General features: G+C 38.2%; 1 protein-coding gene across 1 annotated transcript in view; it reads left to right on the top strand.

Annotated features, from left to right (window-relative positions):
• Positions 1–1806: 1806 nt before the first annotated feature.
• TH1 (negative elongation factor complex member TH1) overlaps positions 1807–18329 on the top strand; it is a 42986-nt gene continuing 26463 nt past the window's right edge. Inside the window, exons 1-11 of the mRNA XM_068364618.1 lie at positions 1807–1896; positions 2212–2283; positions 3045–3151; positions 9707–9816; positions 9963–10072; positions 11509–11616; positions 11846–11998; positions 14851–14981; positions 15276–15463; positions 16361–16491; positions 18000–18121. Coding sequence (XP_068220719.1) covers positions 2230–2283; positions 3045–3151; positions 9707–9816; positions 9963–10072; positions 11509–11616; positions 11846–11998; positions 14851–14981; positions 15276–15463; positions 16361–16491; positions 18000–18121 — 1214 coding nt within the window. The 5' untranslated portion in view covers positions 1807–1896; positions 2212–2229. The remainder of the gene's footprint in view (positions 1897–2211; positions 2284–3044; positions 3152–9706; positions 9817–9962; positions 10073–11508; positions 11617–11845; positions 11999–14850; positions 14982–15275; positions 15464–16360; positions 16492–17999; positions 18122–18329) is intronic.

Here is an 18329-nt window from a genome sequence, read left to right on the forward strand (position 1 = left end):
TTTCTGCTTTGGTACTGAATATTGTGTGTTTGAAATCATTTTACTGTATGTACACATACAAATATGTACACACAGACAATGGGAAAGTTGTGTTCAGTGATGTACCTCCCTTAGACTGAAAGCAATTTTTCCTTGAATTCAATTAATCGTAACTGAATAATATTAGCAGTTTCCTTCTCAGCTGCAACAGCTGTTGTAGCTGACAAGGATAAACTGCTAGTTGTAGTGAGTGAGTGATCTAATGTATGATGGACGAGAGAGTTCCTGTTTTGTCCATCTCCTCGCTGTGATCTACGTTAGTTTTAGATGAGTCAACAGTTTCCAGAATTTTGGCATAAAAATATTTTATTTGTGCTTTCATTGATGAGTTTTGATTGTATGAAAAATAGCTTCCCTTAGGCAACCTTAACGCAAGGACAAGAGGAACAGACATTTTAACAAATTTAGTCACAAAGGACTAAATTTTATTTCCTTATTATAATAAGTTATGCACTGATGGTGGTCCAGCTATGATGGCTAAAAACTAGGGATTTATTGAACATCTTAAGAAAGCAAGTGATTTTTTTTTCAATGAAAACAGCTAAGTGTGTTTAAGCAGATACAAATTTTTTTTACTGGGATGTTGCATTTTTAAGAGATGTGATTATTTAAAAAGTACTTACTTGCCAATATAAAATATTTGAAAAGGTTATATTGTTGATATTTATAAGATATCTTTTCCAAAAAAATTAATATTATTTCATTTATCACTTCAATACAAAGAACCTACTTGCTTAACCAAAGTAATTTGAAAATGACATGCTTTCGATATTATTCATTTACTTACGGTAGTTTGAAAACTACCCAAACTTGAATGAAATATTCTAAAATTTAGTTTTAAATATAATCAATTTACTGATTACTTGTATGAAAAGTACTCGATTCAAATATTTGAAATTGTGATGCTTTAATTTTTCATAAACCTGTCACTCTTTCTTTAGATTGCTAATAAATTACTTGGAGGATAAAATAACCATCAAAATTCTATGCGGCCTTAAGGAGCATTGAGGAATTGCAAGATGGCCTTCATCCCAAAAAGGGTTCCTCACCCCTGAAGTAAAAGCAGAAATAGGTATGTGGCCAGTAGAAAATAGGATTACATTTAAAAAAGATTAAGCTTTGTCACAATATAGCGACAACAGATGGAGAAAGATTAGTACAAGGTATGGTTCATTAAAAAAAAAGAAAAAAAAAAAAAAAACTGATTTGGTAAAAGTATGATAGAAATACATTAAAAGTGTGATATAAAGGTGGAAGAAGTACACAACTTAAAAAGGAAATGAAGGTAAGATAGTCAAGGAAAAGAATACAGGTAGAAAAGGGAAGGCAAAGACGAGTTGAGATTTCCTACTCTATTAACTGCATTTCATAGCCAAGCTATCAGTGTCAGTGTTTGAATTTTTAGCTGTTTGAAAGCTCATCAGCCCTTTGTGTCTGAAATTCTGGTTCGGCTTTTTTTTATAATAAACACACACAGTACTATTTTTACAGAATGCATTTCACCAAATTCAGAGCTGGTATAATGACATCAATTTTTTTATATATATATTTTTTTAATGTTTTATTATCATCTGTTACTTTAGATTATGATAAAATGGATTCAAGTACATTCTGATGATTTTTTTTATCAAGTTTATTCAAATAAGTTTATTGTTTTTCTATGGAAAATCTCCTCATACTAATCAGAGTGCACTGAAGAGTAAAACTGATATTCTTAGAAACAATACTGAAACAGAATTTAAGAAACATTACAGTAATTTTACTACAGGTAGATCTTTTGTTTGTTTACATACAACTACAAGTTTGTCCAGCGGGTCTCGCATGCAAAATTGTTTATCAGTGTTATTCGAAAATTTGGTAAGAAATATGCTAATTGTTATGCTATTTAAATGTTCACTGGTAATTCTAGAGTGTATAGATTTTTTTTACCAATACAGCTGATAATCAAACCTTGAATTTCAAACACTTGTGAGGCCTACTGTTTCGTATATTTAATTCGAGCCTACGGTAGGCTACGCTATTTGTGATAAATTGCTATTTACGAAATATTTATATGACTTGGAGGTGAATATTGGAGCCTTTATAGTTAACTGAAATAGACCTGGTGTAGATTTTTAAAGCTGTTAATGATGATTTATTGGTTAATGCTATAGAGGTAAATTACTCTTGCAGCATTACTAGCAGTACAAAATGGAAGAGTTCGAGACAAGAGCATGGGATGATGCCCAAGAGTCGGATCTCATGGTAAGTTTCCTTTCCTTTTCCTTCAGCCGTTAAGAATATGTTTACTGGAGCCTTTGTATATCACGCCAGTTTCTCCCGCGTGGAATAAAAAAGGACGTCATCTAACCTAAACTTTCCCCCCTAACCTAACCTAACCTACAAGTCATGTCCTTACCTACTTCCCTAATGGTGGGGATGACACCCCCCAGCGACCCCCCTTACACTGCTGTATTCTAAGTTAGCCATAATAATACATACAGGTGGCTGCTATCATACATACACCCCTGTTTACTGTCTAAATTTAATAATGTAGTGTAGGCTTACATTGACATTTAGAGAAGGTGTTCAGCATTTGATCTAGTGTATTTCTTTTTTTTTTCTTACTTCCTTGTTTGTATAGGTCTGTAGATCAGTGCTCTTCATTTTATTGATTATAATAACTATTTGATCAATACTTTTTGGCCAAATACAGTACATGTACAATACTGTGTACAGAAATAAAATTTGTGGTCAAGATCTTAGTTTATGGTGTTTATTTGAAGATTATTGCTTTCTATAGGATGTCTACTTATCAAAAAAACTATTTTTTTTAATTTCAGTACCCTGATGTAGTGCTTGTGAATTATATTAATCAAAGATAATGTCAACTATGATCGACATAATAGTGGTAGAAGTCCAATCCTTGTCTCTTGATTTATCCTATCTGTATATGTATGTCCATGCTTTTATTTTTTAATTTGTTTATTCATAAGCTTTAATAATTGGTTATTTCATTTTCAAAGGAAGATGATGAGGTCCTTAGTCCTACAGATGTACAGACGAACTGTCTGCGGCAGTTCTCCAGCACCGATTTCATCATGGAGCCTGGAATATTTTCAACTCTTAAAAGGTAGATCATTGTGTTATTTGGTTATTTTCTATAGTTTTATCAATATTTATAAAATACTTTGTTTTAGATATATACGACTTTATTCCATAGGGTAAGATTAAGATTTAATTTTTACCTACTTGTGTGATGTAATTTTAATGTGACATACAGTACTTTATGTACAATGGAATCGTTTCATTTTGTAGTAGTTTTTGTATATTTGTTTATAATTCATTCTCCTGTATTGGGTGAAATTGATTATGGTAATACTGTACATCATTGCATTAAATGAATATTTACTTTTTAAATATTTAACTTAGCCGGTGAATATATAATAGCTGCAACTCTGCGGCTCGACAGAAAACACACTAAAAAAACTCGCGAGCGATCGCTATGAAGGTTGCGGGTGTGCCCACCAGCGCCAACTGTCGGCCAGATACCACTCTTGTATGTAAACAAAACCTTCAATTCTTCTCTGTCGACGTTGACGACAAGACGTATTCATACTCGCTGTAGAACCTGGAGTTTTCTCATCTTATTTGGTGAAGTACTTTATTTTGGTTTGAGCTTTCGCAGTGCAGGTGTTTTTCCTCAACATAAACTCTTGAACTCTTTATTGAATCGGATTATTTGTTGATGACTTGGATTGTTTTTGGAATTTTCTTTGACTAATTCAAAATGGCTGACCCTTCTCAAGTACCTAGATTTCGAAAGTGTAATGCTAGGGACTGTAGTAGGCATCTTCCAAAGGCTTCTCTCGACCCACATACTGTTTGTTCCAATTGTCGGGGTAAAACCTGTCAATTGGGAGATCGGTGTGAGGAATGCGTGGGCCTTTCGGAATTTGATTGGCTCGAATACGATAAATATGCACGTAGACTAGAGAGAGATAGGGTAAGGAGAAGTTCATTTAGGTCCGTAGATTTTTCCTCTCCACATGCCCCTGAACCTAATCCTTCCCCTGTAGTGGTTGTTCCTAACCCCCCTTCTAGCACTCAGGAACCGTCTATGCAAGACATGTTACGTGCTATTCATGCCTTGGGGGAGAGAGTTGAAGCGTTAGCAAGTGACCGTAATCAACTCATGGCTGACGTGAAGGAACTTAAGTGCCATAGTGCCACGGCGGAAAGTGGGAAAGTGATTAGTGCGCAAAGTGTTGTGAACAGTGTTGCGACCAAGGGTTCGTCTGTTCGTGCCTGTCGTTCACCTAGTCCGGGACCTCTTGCAAGCTCCCAAGCCCAGGGGAGAAGTAATGTCGTACGACTTATGGGTTCGAGAGGCCTTGATCAGCGAACAGACGTTCCCTCTATGGTATCAGGCGTATCTCACCAAGATCGCCCCTACCATAAGACGAGAGAGCCCATTTTTACCTCGTCTTCCGAAGGCTTTTCACGCAAGAAACCATGGAGCAAGGTTTCTAGGCCTCTTAAACGGAAGTCGGTCCCTTCAGGACAGGTCCAACGTCCTGGATGTAGTCATTGGGACAGTTCGGACCCGTTGCAGTCATCGGATGACTGCTCGCCGCCTAAGCAAGGCAAAGTTGTGCCGTCTCAGACGCTAACCCCGTCTGTTACCGCACCATTCCCGTGGACCCTAAATGGGTTATACTGCAGGACATGCAGTCTAAGCTTGCGTCCCTTATGGAAGACTACAATGCCGATAAGGTTTCCATTGAGCCTAGCCGTTTATCTCATTGAGATCCTGGCCTTCAGCCACCCAAGCGTTCTGTTGTGCGTCCTGTTGACGTTGGTGTAGCCATCTCACGTCAAGCGGTTGGGGTAGTACCACACTCGATGCGGTCTCGTGTGGATTTTCAGCCGCATGTGGACGTTAGGCAACTCGCTGATGCGCCTGGTGACGTTCAGGACGTTCGCCAACCATCGGAGTTGACTTGTTTTGACGCTGTGCGTCAACTTCCGCAACCTAGAGTTGTTTTGACTGCGCAGCCTAGACGGTCTAAGCAGTCTCGGGTGGACGCTGTGCGTCCTCACGCACCTGTTGTTGTTGACAGTTCTCAGACTGTCAAGCAGTCTCAGGACGCTGCGTCCTGGTCCGCCACTTATGCACCAGTGCGGGTGGACGCTGCGTGTCAAGCATTGCCAACCCCTTTGCTTGTTTCTCATCAGTTGTCAGATGAGGAACTTTCGGATGAGGACGTTGCTGACCCTCAGCCTGAGGATCATCCTTCAGATATTGATGAACCTAGAGCAGTTCTCGGCTTGGGATTCCCTGCCTCTGCCCAGGGCGACTTCTCAAGTCTTGTAGACTCTCCCCGCCGCCTAGCCATGAGACGCTCGAAGATTAGTTGGTCATCCTCAGACCTTGACCATCTACTTAAAGGAATTTTTAGAGCGTTTGAAGTTTTCAACTTCCTTGACTGGTGTTTGGGAGCCTTGAGTAGGAAAATCTCATCGGCCGATAGAGATGTCTCCTTACTCATTATGTCCTGCATGGATAAAGCCATCCGCGATGGATCCAATGAGCTCTCCTCCTCGTTTACTTCAGGAGTCCTAAGGAAGCGAGAGTCTCTGTGCTCTTTTCTGTCAGCAGGAGTGACGCCCTGTCAACGATCTGAGCTACTCTTTGCCCCTTTATCAAAGTTTTTGTTTCCTGAACTTTTGGTTAAGGACATAGCGTTGTTTCTAGTGCAGAAGGACACCCATGACTTGGTTGCGTCCTCTGCTCGCAAAGGGACCCCTTCGACTGCCTTTTCTGCTAGACCTAGGATAGACACTCCAGCGTCCAGGTTTATTCCGCCCTTTCGTGGCAGAGCCCCCAGCAGGGGAAGTACTCGTGCCGAAGGAAAGAGAGGAAAGAGGAAAGGAGCCAAGTCCTCGCGTGGCAGAGTCTGACTGCCCGCAGCTTCAGACAGCAGTAGGTGCCAGACTCAAGAACTTCTGGCGAGCCTGGGAGAAGAGAGGCGCAGATCAACAGTCTGTGAGGTTGCTCAGAGAGGGGTACAAAATTCCATTTGTACACAAACCTCCTCTAGCGACTTCCCCCATCGATCTCTCTCCCAAGTACTGAGAGGAAGCAAAGAGACAAGCCCTGAAACTAGAAGTGTCTCTTTTACTAGAGAAGGGAGCGGTGGTCAAAGTCTCGGATCTTCAATCACCGGGGTTTTACAACCGTCTCTTCCTAGTACCGAAGAAGACAGGAGGTTGGAGACCGGTGCTAGACGTCAGTGCTCTGAACGTCTTTGTCACAAAAACAAAGTTCACCATGGAGACCACGAAGTCAGTCTTAGCAGCGGTCAGAAAGGGAGACTGGATGGTCTCTCTCGACCTAAGAGACGCATACTTCCACATCCCCATTCACTCAGATTCCCAACCTTTTTTGAGATTTGTGTTCGACAATGTGGTGTACCAGTTTCGGGCCCTGTGCTTTGGCCTAAGTCCTGCTCCTCTCGTGTTTACGAGGCTTATGAGGAATGTGGCAAAATTCCTCCATTTATCGGGTATCCGAGCCTCCCTTTACTTGGACGACTGGCTTCTCAGAGCCTCGTCCAGTCATCGCTGTCTGAAGGATCTCAATTGGACATTGGATCTGACCAAGGAATTGGGACTTTTGGTCAACATGGAAAAGTCACAGCTGATCCCATCCCAAACTATACTGTATTTAGGGATGGAGATTCGCAGTCCAGTTTTCCGGGCTTTTCCGTCTGCCCCCAGAATAGATCAAGCCCTGCTCGTAATCCAAAGGATGTTGAAGAGAGAACGTTGCTCAGTCAGGAATTGGATGAGTCTAGTAGGAACTCTATCATCCCTGGAGCAGTTTGTCTCGCTAGGAAGGCTACACCTCCGACCTCTACAATTCCATCTAGCTTTTCACTGGAAAAAGGACAAGACGCTAGAGGCGGTCTCGATCCCGATTTCCGAAACAGTAAAGACTTGCCTGAATTGGTGGAAAGACAATATCAGTCTACGAGAGGGACTTCCTCTAGCAGTTCAGAAACCAAAACACGTTCTATTCTCAGACGCATCGGATTTGGGTTGGGGTGCGACACTGGACGGTCGGGAATGCTCAGGTCTGTGGACCTCAAGTCAGAGGAGCATGCATATCAATGGCAAGGAGCTTTTGGCAGTACACCTGGCCTTGATGAGCTTCGAGAGTCTCCTTCGAGACAAAGTGGTGGAGATCAACTCGGACAACACCAAAGCCTTGGCGTACATTTCCAAGCAAGGAGGCACCCACTCCCTGACACTGTACGAGATCGCAAAGGACCTGCTCATTTGGTCAAGAGATCGAGGCATCTCCCTGGTAACGAGGTTTATCCAGGGCGAATTGAACGTTCTAGCAGATTGCCTCAGTCGGAGGGGTCAGGTAATTCCTACAGAATGGACCCTCCACAAGGACGTGTGCAAGAGGCTTTGTGCGACTTGGGGTCAACTCACCATAGACCTCTTTGCAACCTCGATGACCAAGAGGCTTCCAATCTATTGCTCTCCAGTCCCAGACCCAGCAGCAATACATATAGACGCCTTTCTCCTAGATTGGTCTCACCTAGACCTTTACGCATCCCCACCATTCAAGATTGTCAACAAGGTACTGCAGAAATTCGCCTCTCACGAAGGGACAAGGTTGACGTTAGTTGCTCCCCTCTGGCCCGCGAGAGAATGGTTCACCGAGGTACTTCGATGGCTGGTAGACTTTCCAAGAAGTCTTCCTCTAAGAGTAGACCTATTACGTCAGCCCCACGTAAAGAAGGTACACCAAAGCCTCCACCCACGCTCTTCGTCTGACTGCCTTCAGACTATCGAAAGACTCTCTAGAGCTAGAGGCTTTTCGAAGGAGGCAGCCAGTGCGATTGCAAGAGCGAGGAGAGCTTCTACCATTAGAGTTTACCAATCGAAGTGGGAAATCTTCCGAGACTGGTGCAAGTCAGTATCTGTATCCTCGTCCAGTACCTCTGTAGCCCAAATCGCTGATTTTCTCTTATACCTGAGAAGAGTTCGCTCCCTTTCAGCTCCCACGATCAAGGGCTACAGGAGCATGTTGGCTTCGGTCTTCCGGCATAGAGGCTTAGATCTTTCCAACAATAAAGATCTACAAGATCTCCTTAAGTCTTTTGAGACCTCTAAGGAACATCGTTTGGCTACACCTGGGTGGAATTTAGACGTGGTCCTAAGATTCCTCATGTCAGACAGGTTTGAGCCTTTACATTCAGCCTCCCTGAAGGATCTCACTCTTAAGACTCTTTTCCTGGTGTGCTTGGCCTCGGCTAAAAGAGTCAGTGAGCTTCATGCCTTCAGCAAGAACATCGGTTTTTCGACTGAAAAAGCCACTTGTTCTCTTCAACTTGGTTTCCTGGCCAAGAATGAACTGCCTTCTCGTCCTTGGCCTAAATCTTTTGATATTCCTAGCTTATTAGAGATCGTAGGCAATGAACTAGAGAGAGTATTATGCCCCGTTAGAGCTCATAAGTTCTATTTAGCTCGTACTAAGCCTTTACTAGGTAAATCTGAAGCGTTATGGTGTTCGGTTAAGAAACCATCCTTACCTATGTCAAAGAATGCTTTTTCATATTTTATCAGATTTTTAATACGAGAAGCCCATTCCCACTTGAGTGAGGAAGACCGATCTTTGCTTAAGGTTAAGACGCACGAGATTAGAGCTATAGCAACTTCCGTGGCCTTCAAGCAAAATAGATCTCTGCAAAGTATCATGGACGCGACCTTTTGGAGAAGCAAGTCAGTGTTCGCGTCATTTTACTTGAAAGATGTCCAGACTCTTTACGAGGACTGCTACACACTAGGTCCATTCGTAGCAACGAGTGCAGTAGTGGGTGAGGGTTCAACCACTACACTTCCCTAATTCAATATCCTTTTAATCTGTCTCTTGAAATGTTTTTAATATTATTTTTATGGGTTGTTCGGAAGGCTAAGAAGCCTTTCGCATCCTGGTTGATTTGGCGGGTGGTCAAAGTCATTTCTTGAGAGCGCCCAGATTAGGGGTTTGATGAGGTCCTGTTGTATGGGTTGCAGCCCTTGATACTTCAGCTCCTGGGAGTCTGTCAGCATCCTAAGAGGATCGCTGGGCTCCGTGAGGAAGACAGACTTACAAGGCAGAGTAATTGTCTAAGTCAACTTCCTTACCAGGTACCTATATATTTTGGTTTTGTTATATTGATAACTGTCAAAATGAAAAAACTCTTAGCTTATACGCTGTAAACATAATTAACTCTGGTCTCTACCCACCTCCTTGGGTGTGAATCAGCTATTATATATTCACCGGCTAAGTTAAATATTTAAAAATGATATTTTAATTATAAAATAAATTTTTGAATATACTTACCCGGTGAATATATAAATTAAATGACCCTCCCTTCCTCCCCAATAGAGACGCAGCGGGACGAGAAGAATTGAAGGTTTTGTTTACATACAAGAGTGGTATCTGGCCGACAGTTAGCGCTGGTGGGCACACCCGCAACCTTCATAGCGATCGCTCGCGAGTTTTTTGAGTGTGTTTTCTGTCGAGCTGCAGAGTTGCAGCTATTATATATTCACCGGGTAAGTATATTCAAAAATTTATTTTATAATTGAAATATCATTTTTATTGAATATTTTATAATTTCAGGTATTTTCAAGCTGGTGGTAATCCAGAACAAGTTATTGAGATGTTATCTGAAAATTATCAGGCTGTAGCTCAGATGGCAAACCTTATGGCAGAATGGCTTATATTGGCAGGTTAGACAACTGGTTTTACAGTTCATCATGATTTTTGGTCAAGTTGTTTGAACATGATATTTAAAGATTGTATTTAATATTTCTGTGATTCTGTTTTGTAGTAAACATTTACTGTATCTCACAACATTGATGGTAATATTTCACAGGGGCAAGCATCAATGATGTACAAGCAATGGTTGAGAATCATTTGAAGCAAATGATTTTAAAGACATTTGATCCTAAGAAAGCTGACACAATCTTCACAGAGGAGGGAGATGTAAGTCCATTGGGTTTTAGTTTCCTTTCTTATATCAGTTATATACACATTACAGAAAAAATTATTTCCGTGATGGTTGTTAAAGCTATTTTTTATAATTTATTTCAAGGCCTTCTTTTAACAGTTTTACTAAGCTGAGCTTTTATATTTTGAATAGTAACTTTTTTTTTATTTTGCAATAGAAGTCCCTGAGGACTGCCTTACGCAAGATGACTATATTCTTGAATTCTTTGACCTTTGAAATGCACAGTCTTTACTCTGCCTAATCCCCATTACTGGATCTGCAATCACCTGCTAAGTCGTCCTAAAAGAGGAGGACCAACTCTAATCCTTCTGTTACCCCCAGCATTTCAGATTGTGTGAATTCTAGGATCCATATAGCCATGTACATAAAACCAATTTTAGGATTGTCATGGGATGACCGAGATTCTTTGGCTGGTACTGACTCAAATTATTTTCAGTCAGGAAGGAAGCTTGAGCATTCTGTTTTTGTATAGGATTGGGCGTGGCTTGGCACTCCTCAAACAGGTCAGATAGCACATAGAATATGATGTGGGTGATTGCGCTTGATTATCATTTCCACCTTAGGATCATACTTTGGTGTCAATAGCTAGCTTCAAACCCCATATTTTTCTAACCAGAAACAAGGTAGAGCTGATGTATCTCTTCTTTTATCTTCAGCATATTCAGGACCCAATTCACGCTCTGTGCGTAAGGCATTTTCCCGAGGTCATTCAGCTTAATTTAAGGGTACTGGCTTCGCTTAAGTGTCTAGGCCAACTGCTTAACATCCTATATCCTTTACGGAGAGGGTATTAGGTATTTCCGTGGAATCCTTTCCTTCGTTGCATATGCCCTGGCCACAGCTTAAATCTAGCATTCTTAAAAAGATGGATCCTCTGATCATTGAGCAGAGAACTCCCTCTCTAGTTTCAGACTCTGATGAATCAGCAAAGATATTATCCTCAGAAGGACCCAGTAACTTAACCCTTGTAGCCTCATTGAGGAGAGGCATTGAGCTGAAAGAATCTCGGTCTCCCGTATTGAAGCATTAGCTATGGAGTAATTTTTCCCGGCTTCCCTTGAGGTTTCATTGTGGTTGAACCTCTGACTCGGTACGATATTGGACCCTAAGAAGAACAAGACAATTTTTTGTAGATTTTTGGTATTAATCTGTCTTCTTCCCCCTTCACAGCCATGAGTCGTAGTCTCATTGGGTGGACCAGATAGAGGTGGGCTATACTTTAGGTCAAAATAATTTTTTGAGGGAATGTGACTCTCTGTCTCCTGAAAATCAATCTTAATTAGAGATCAGAACTGTACCCATAGATTTGTAAAGTATATATATATTTACTTGTAAGACTATAAAGATAATATTTTCAATTTTTAGTACAGCTTATATTGCCTTAATATTTCCTCTTTATTTTTTCCCTCAGGCCCCTGCATGGTTGACAGAACTGATAGAGCACAGTACTTGGAGATCTGTTGTTTACAAATTAGCAGAAGAGTTTCCAGAATGTCTCATGCTTAATTTCACTATAAAGGTAATGCTTGCTGTTTGTATAGATTTGGCTTTATTAGCAAAGCAACTAACAAATTTATTGTATAATACAGCATTCTGTATCAGTGTTCATAATTTTCCTTTTAATTTTGTGTATACAATGCTATATTTGGATTTCCTTATCGTAGGCAATACCCTCACGATGTAATGGAGAAACTTCTTCATGCAAGGTAGAATTACATTTTAGTTTGACAGTGTTTTTCTCCATGCAGTTGATTTCTGATGCTGGTTTCCAAGGAGAGATTACAAGTATATCAACTGCTGCTCAGCAGATAGAGGTATTTTCCCGCATATTAAAGACATCAACTTCAACTTTCCTTCAGTCTCCAGAAGATACAAGACATAAAGCAGTAGTTGAATTTGCTGTAAGTGTACATCATTTATGTTAGATATACCATGTTAATCACAATACAGTAGATATAAAGCTCAATGCTAGCAATAAGAAATTAAGGGGCCTGTAAGGTCAGTATCAAATGAATGGTATCTTGGTTTGATATAACCTTTAATGGAAATTTAAAATAATCATAGTACCTTAGTATACTCAGTGTATTTACAATGTCTTCAACCATATAGAGTTCAGATCTTTGTTAGGATATACAAATATTTTGTGTGAAGAGATGGTTTGCTTGAGATTATTTAGCAAAGTCTGTGCATATTGGTGGGGAGGATAAAATTTATCTCCAAGGAATTTGTCATTTTTCTTATTTATACTTGATATATAGTTACACTTTTCTAGTTTCTTTGGTTTCAAATTCAGATTGTTACACAACCCTAAAACTAACACTTGGTGGATAGCTTAAGAAAGGTTTTTTTTTTTTTTCATACAAATTAAAGTTGCTCTGAATTCGTTAATGGATTCAAATAGTTCCCAGTAATGTGAGACTTGAGTACTGATTTATGTATAACTCTTGTAATATAATGTGTTGCTCTTTATTTTGGCTAATGGCCTTACTATATGTCAATGAACCTTATCTTCTAGTCATCATGCCTTAATTATTGATTCCACTGGCCTCCCAACCTCTTAATGAAAAATTATAGTGCACTCTAATTTCTCTCCCATCTCCCCCTTCCCTTTGATGCCCCGTAGTGCCATGGGGCGAACACACCACAGCCTTTTTACTACCAATAACTTTATATATTCTTAGTTAGCAACATCATGTAGAGTGGCCTCTTCAATTCTGACTTAATTTAATATTTTGAAAATGGGTTATCTGGTAGTAGAATTTGAAGGATTTTAAAGGTATGTCTTAGGATGGTTTAAGATGGTTAAATGTTTGTATCAAATTATTTTGTAAAATATGGCAGAAGAAGGTAAGTTGGTACTATGATAGTTAGTGATTGAGCCAAGTGGATATTGGTAACAAACAGGAATGGGAACAACAGTTGAATCATTAATAAGGTAGTAGCATGTATTGAGAACCCCCTTCAGTTGTCATAGACTGCATAAGCACTTTTGGCAGGTGTTTATTAATTTGATGTTAGGTTAATAAGGTTCAGATCTGTCTATCTCAAAATTATTAACTTAAATATATAATGATTTCAGAGGGTTGTTTATTGTATACCCTTCTCTCTTACCAGATGTTACTGATAACAAATGATTGTTGACCGATTCCTTTCATGATAAGTTTAGGGTGCATTATTTAACGTTAATGTTAATATATGAGCTAGTATTCCATCATAAGAACCATAGTTAAGCTCGTTGATTGCCAGACACATTTTTCACAAAGAATATTAAGGTTGGAATAGTTGTTTTTCTTCTTCGCAATGAAATTATCTGTGATTTTTATCCTTTTTTTTTTTTTTTTTTACTTGAATGTTTTGTTAGACTTGTAACATGAAAGTGCACAAACTATATATATCCTGAAGGGCAGAACTAAAAGTAGATTCAATCTCTTGAGGTAAAAGAATGGGTCAGGACAGTAGATGCATTACTCTGTTCCTTTAACTGCTTTCCTGTACGAAACGATCTTGATCAACCTTTACGAGCCATAATTAATAATGTAACATATAACCCTTATTTTCTCTAGATGTAGGAGTAGAAAGCTATGTATGGTTCTATTAGACCTTTAATAAAACATAGTTATGGATATTAAAATTAACAATGTTACATTTCTTTATTTTATGCATGTGCAGTTTAGTAATAAATATGCCTTTTGTGGAGTCTATGGGAGGAGTTTTATCCGCTGTAATTGAAAAGAAGTTTATGGGGCACCCAGATCTTAAACCTATTTTAGATTTGTTGAGCTTTTTGGAAAAAACAGTATTGGATTTTAAACTTGGGTCAGATCACAAGTGTTAAACAGCAGATGTCTAGCTGAACACTTTGAAGTGATCACACACATGCAGGCTTTAACTTCTTATCTTGATACTTTGACTTCCTATCAACTGTCTTCACCTCTCAGTAAGAGAAAGAATGTCAGGGGTATTGATGGGCTGTGGGTTTTTAGTTGGCAGTATTAAATATTTTAATAGATAGAAGATCAGGAAGTGGCCAGAGAATAACACAATTTAAGAAATGTAGGGAGGTAGATATATGCGATTAATTGGGGCTTGTGAGATTCTTCTATATCAATGACTTTAGTTCCAGAATCCAGGTTGTCAAATGCAATCTGAATCGGAGATAAAAATATTGGGTCAGGAGCTCAAATACATTATGCATTTCTTGACTTTGGTCTGTAGACTAAGTGTTAGTGATCAACTTGTGTACATAGCAATTAAAGGTGTAATTACAGCTTAGTGAAATACCAAGTCAATTTTACTAAACATTGTTTAATTAAATCTTGTTTAGTGCTTAAGGTATTTAGGCTCTAGGCCAATAGTAATGCATGGGATGACCGATGTATTTTTTCTATGGTTAACATACCTTTTCATTTTCATTTGTGGAAACTGCTTGGTCATTTGGTGGGGATTTTATTTTATTTTTTACAAAACTAAAGGAAGGAGGGGCTTAATTTTTGTAGAAGGTAAAGCAAAGAAAGGAATAAACATTCCATAACCAAAACAAGCAGAGAATGTTAATAATTTTTGTAAGGTATCAGCTAGATTTTAGTGATTCAATTTTTTGTTAAAGGTCAGGAAGCCAGTGGCTTGAATAATTAAATCATGATGAATACAAGGTAAGTATTGTTATAATAAGTTTTATAATTCAAGTTCCATTTTTATACAGGTAATGAGAAACAGTGCCTGAATTTTAATGTGTTTTTTATATAAATTCCAGAAAATGGCATGTCATGGTCAGCACACTTACATTTATGCACAAGTCATGCTGCAAATTCTATCTCAAGAGGCGAAGGGTGGACACAATATCCGACGATTACAGCAGGAGATTACAAAATATGCTATATCCAAGTATTAAAAGAGTCTATTGGTTATTAATTATATATTCCTGTTGTACTTTCTAGATAATTTAAGATAAGATTTTAGAAGTAGCCAGACATAGTATTTTGATCATCAGCTAGATAAATACTGTGCTAAAATTTACTTAGATATTCAGTAGAATTTGTATACTATATGGCAGTATATTGTGAATTTGAGCCTGACTTATTTGCCAGAGTATTTAGTTGTTTTGAGAAAGCTCTTTAGTGATATGAAGGTGTTTGGTAGGAAATAATTGAAGTAAAAATTTTTCCTGTCTTGTTGCAGTGGCCATAACGTGACACCAATTCAGTTAGCCCTTAATGGGGCTATGGTATACCCACGTGCTGCGCAGGCCTTGGCACCTATGTTAGCCCGAAATGCCCTCAACCCGGCAGATATCACTGTCCTCTTCAAACTTTATAGCTCACAAGACCCTCCAGCAGTTGAATTGATACGTATTCCTCAGTTATTAGGTAAACGTTGATCTTGAAGTTATTTTGATTTAAAAATTTATTTGTTCCTATGCAAATACAAACCTTAAAACTTTATTTATGATGTAATTTAGTGTCTGTATTGGTACAACTGTTGAAACTTGACTAGGCACTTAGTGAATGACAGGTTAGTGATCAGTACCACCCACCTGTTTAACATAGTCAAATCACTTTCGATTCAGCTGCCATCATAGAACAATATTCTTTACTGTGCTGTGCTTATGCTTTCAATTGTCTTTCCTGTGGTTGAGGCTGCATTTTATTAAGTATGGTATCCTTGTGTAAAAGAAAGCTGAGCTGGTTCATATTAACCCTCCTAGTATATCCCCCTTGAATCATCTTCATTGTAGCAGGGATCCCCCTTTTCTGAGTGTTTGTTGTGGTCTATTGTACAGTCCGACAGATTTGAGGGGTTTACTCTGTGGACTCTGTAGGAGCATGGGTTGCCCCATGCATGGACAGAGATCAGCCCTGAATGAGAACTTTACACTCGTCCTTGAAATAGGCATACCCATAGCTATGTCCATTTCATCTTGCTGAAAAAGAAAAAAATATTGGTACTTGTGTTTTTTTTTTTCAATATTGGTAGGGGATTTATCTTCCATCTTAGAGATGGTAATTTGATTTCAATGTTGTTTGATTAACATTATTAACATGGTATAATGCTTTCCAACTAAGAGGTGGTAATTTTACTACAGTATTAAAAGAAAATGATTGTCCTCAGAATTTGATAGAAATATGTCACTTATATTGTAGGGATCAGGAATTCTTATTTCTCTATGATATGAAACAAATAATTATATTTTTTTATTCATGAAGTACTATTGTTATTTTTTAGTAATTTTTGGTAGTACAGTAGTTTGTCATTATATTTTTCAGAGCTTTTGATTGATGCCTTATTCAAGCCTGGAAGTAAAGTAAATCAAGAACATAAGGGTAAATACATTCATCTTCTAGCTTACAGTGCAAGTGTTTACGAAACTCCGAAGAAAGGCAATCGTCCAAGACAAGTGAGTATCATATGTGAAACCCTGACCTTCTATCATACCTTGAGTGTTGTTTAGCTTAAACTGATGTGCTAGTATTCTTTGGTATAGGATAAGTTTGTGGTTTAGAAAATTTTTACTAGTCGAAATACCATTCTGTGTATGTACAAGATATAGGTGTACAGTAGCATATACTTTTATAGTACAGCTCATGTCCTACAGTAAAAGTTTTAGTCACAATCAAGTGAGATAATATAGAGAAAGGGCATTCTGCAGCACTACCAAACTTCCACTTTTTCTTCAATAAAATTTTCCACCATACTAGGATTTGCAGTGTTTTGAAAATTAGTGTAAACTATATTACATAACTCATGGCATTTAAGAATGTGTCTCTAGTGGTAATATCTATCTTTAATGTATAATTACTTGGCATTTCATAATCAAGGTAAAAATGGAACATTAATTATGTTAATAAGAAAAGATGTATCAATTTGGTTTGAGTATAGTTTAATTTAGAATTAGTTATATTTTATCTGTCCATCACATACCCACCCCCAAAATCTGGTGAGAGTCAACATGATGAATACTTGGTAAGATTTGTTGAAATCAATCGAATTTTGAATATATTCAATATTTCACTATTTACCTGGCAATTATCTGTTTCCTTTCCCCTACCTACTTTTAAATTAAGAGATTGGAGTAAGTAAAGGTTCATGATAACTGATTATATAAAGCACTGGTTGCAATTATGTATGTGGGTAATATTTTTCCCTTATTATCATCAATTGGGACGATTCGTTGTTACAGAGAAGGAGAGAAAGGAATTTTTTTTTCTTTAATGTTTCTTAAAGGTTGGGAAGCCAGTGGACCTGATAATTGTAGTGTGATGACCTTCAGGTAAGTATTGAAATAATACATTTAATTATCAAAATTCCATTACTGTTTATGGAATGTCACATATACGCAAGTCGAACTATGCAAAAAATTTCAATTCATCTACTTTCTTGCTCACCATACAGCCCAGTTCAAGTAGGGGCTTCTCACATGTGTGTATCCTTATCCTAGAATCAATACATCTGCATGTTGCCTTGTGTTAATCTCATTAGTTCTAGCATAGTTTGAAAGATTGCATAATGCACTGCTGGCAATTTGCCAACAATCAATCTTTAAATTGCTATTGGAAGCCATGTCTGATGAAACTTCTATGATTGTGACAATTATAGAATGAATGGGTTAGAAACACACTTTTTGAGAATTTCATATATTATAGCCTTAACCACTTGAAAAACATTGTTCCATGTTGTGTTATCTTATTTATTTTATATTATCAGGTAACCCCTTTTCTGTTACCTAAACGTTGAAAGCTGCATTTCTTGTTTATTTTAAGAAACACGATACATCTTGATTGACCCTTTTGGAGTTTTAAATTGATTCAGGTCTGGTAAAATGATTGATAATGATGATATTGAAAGAAAAAACTTAATATTAATCATATAAAAACACTTTATTTTCACTTTTATGATACAAACCAGATAAACAAAGATGACTTGAAAGCCACTCAGCAATCTATAGAAAAGGTCCATAATATATGCCAAGGAGGAAAGTCTGCTATGGAATTGATAGCTGAAATTAATACTCTATATCAGTGCATTCGGTAAGTGTTTTAATGGTATTTCTTTTTGTAAATCTGTTATCACTAGTGTGGGGTTATTATGGTATCAACCTTTGTAGTCCACAATTGGAAATCTTAAAGGCAGTTAAATACTGTATGAGAAGGAGTGGTAATATTTAGGTAGTGTAGTATTTTTTTACTTGATTGACTTGTCTAGTTTAAGAACCTGTGCGTTAGCTGGATTTTATTT

The sequence above is a fragment of the Palaemon carinicauda genome, chromosome 41, assembly GCF_036898095.1.
Source record: "Palaemon carinicauda isolate YSFRI2023 chromosome 41, ASM3689809v2, whole genome shotgun sequence".
Classification (NCBI taxonomy): domain Eukaryota; kingdom Metazoa; phylum Arthropoda; class Malacostraca; order Decapoda; family Palaemonidae; genus Palaemon; species Palaemon carinicauda.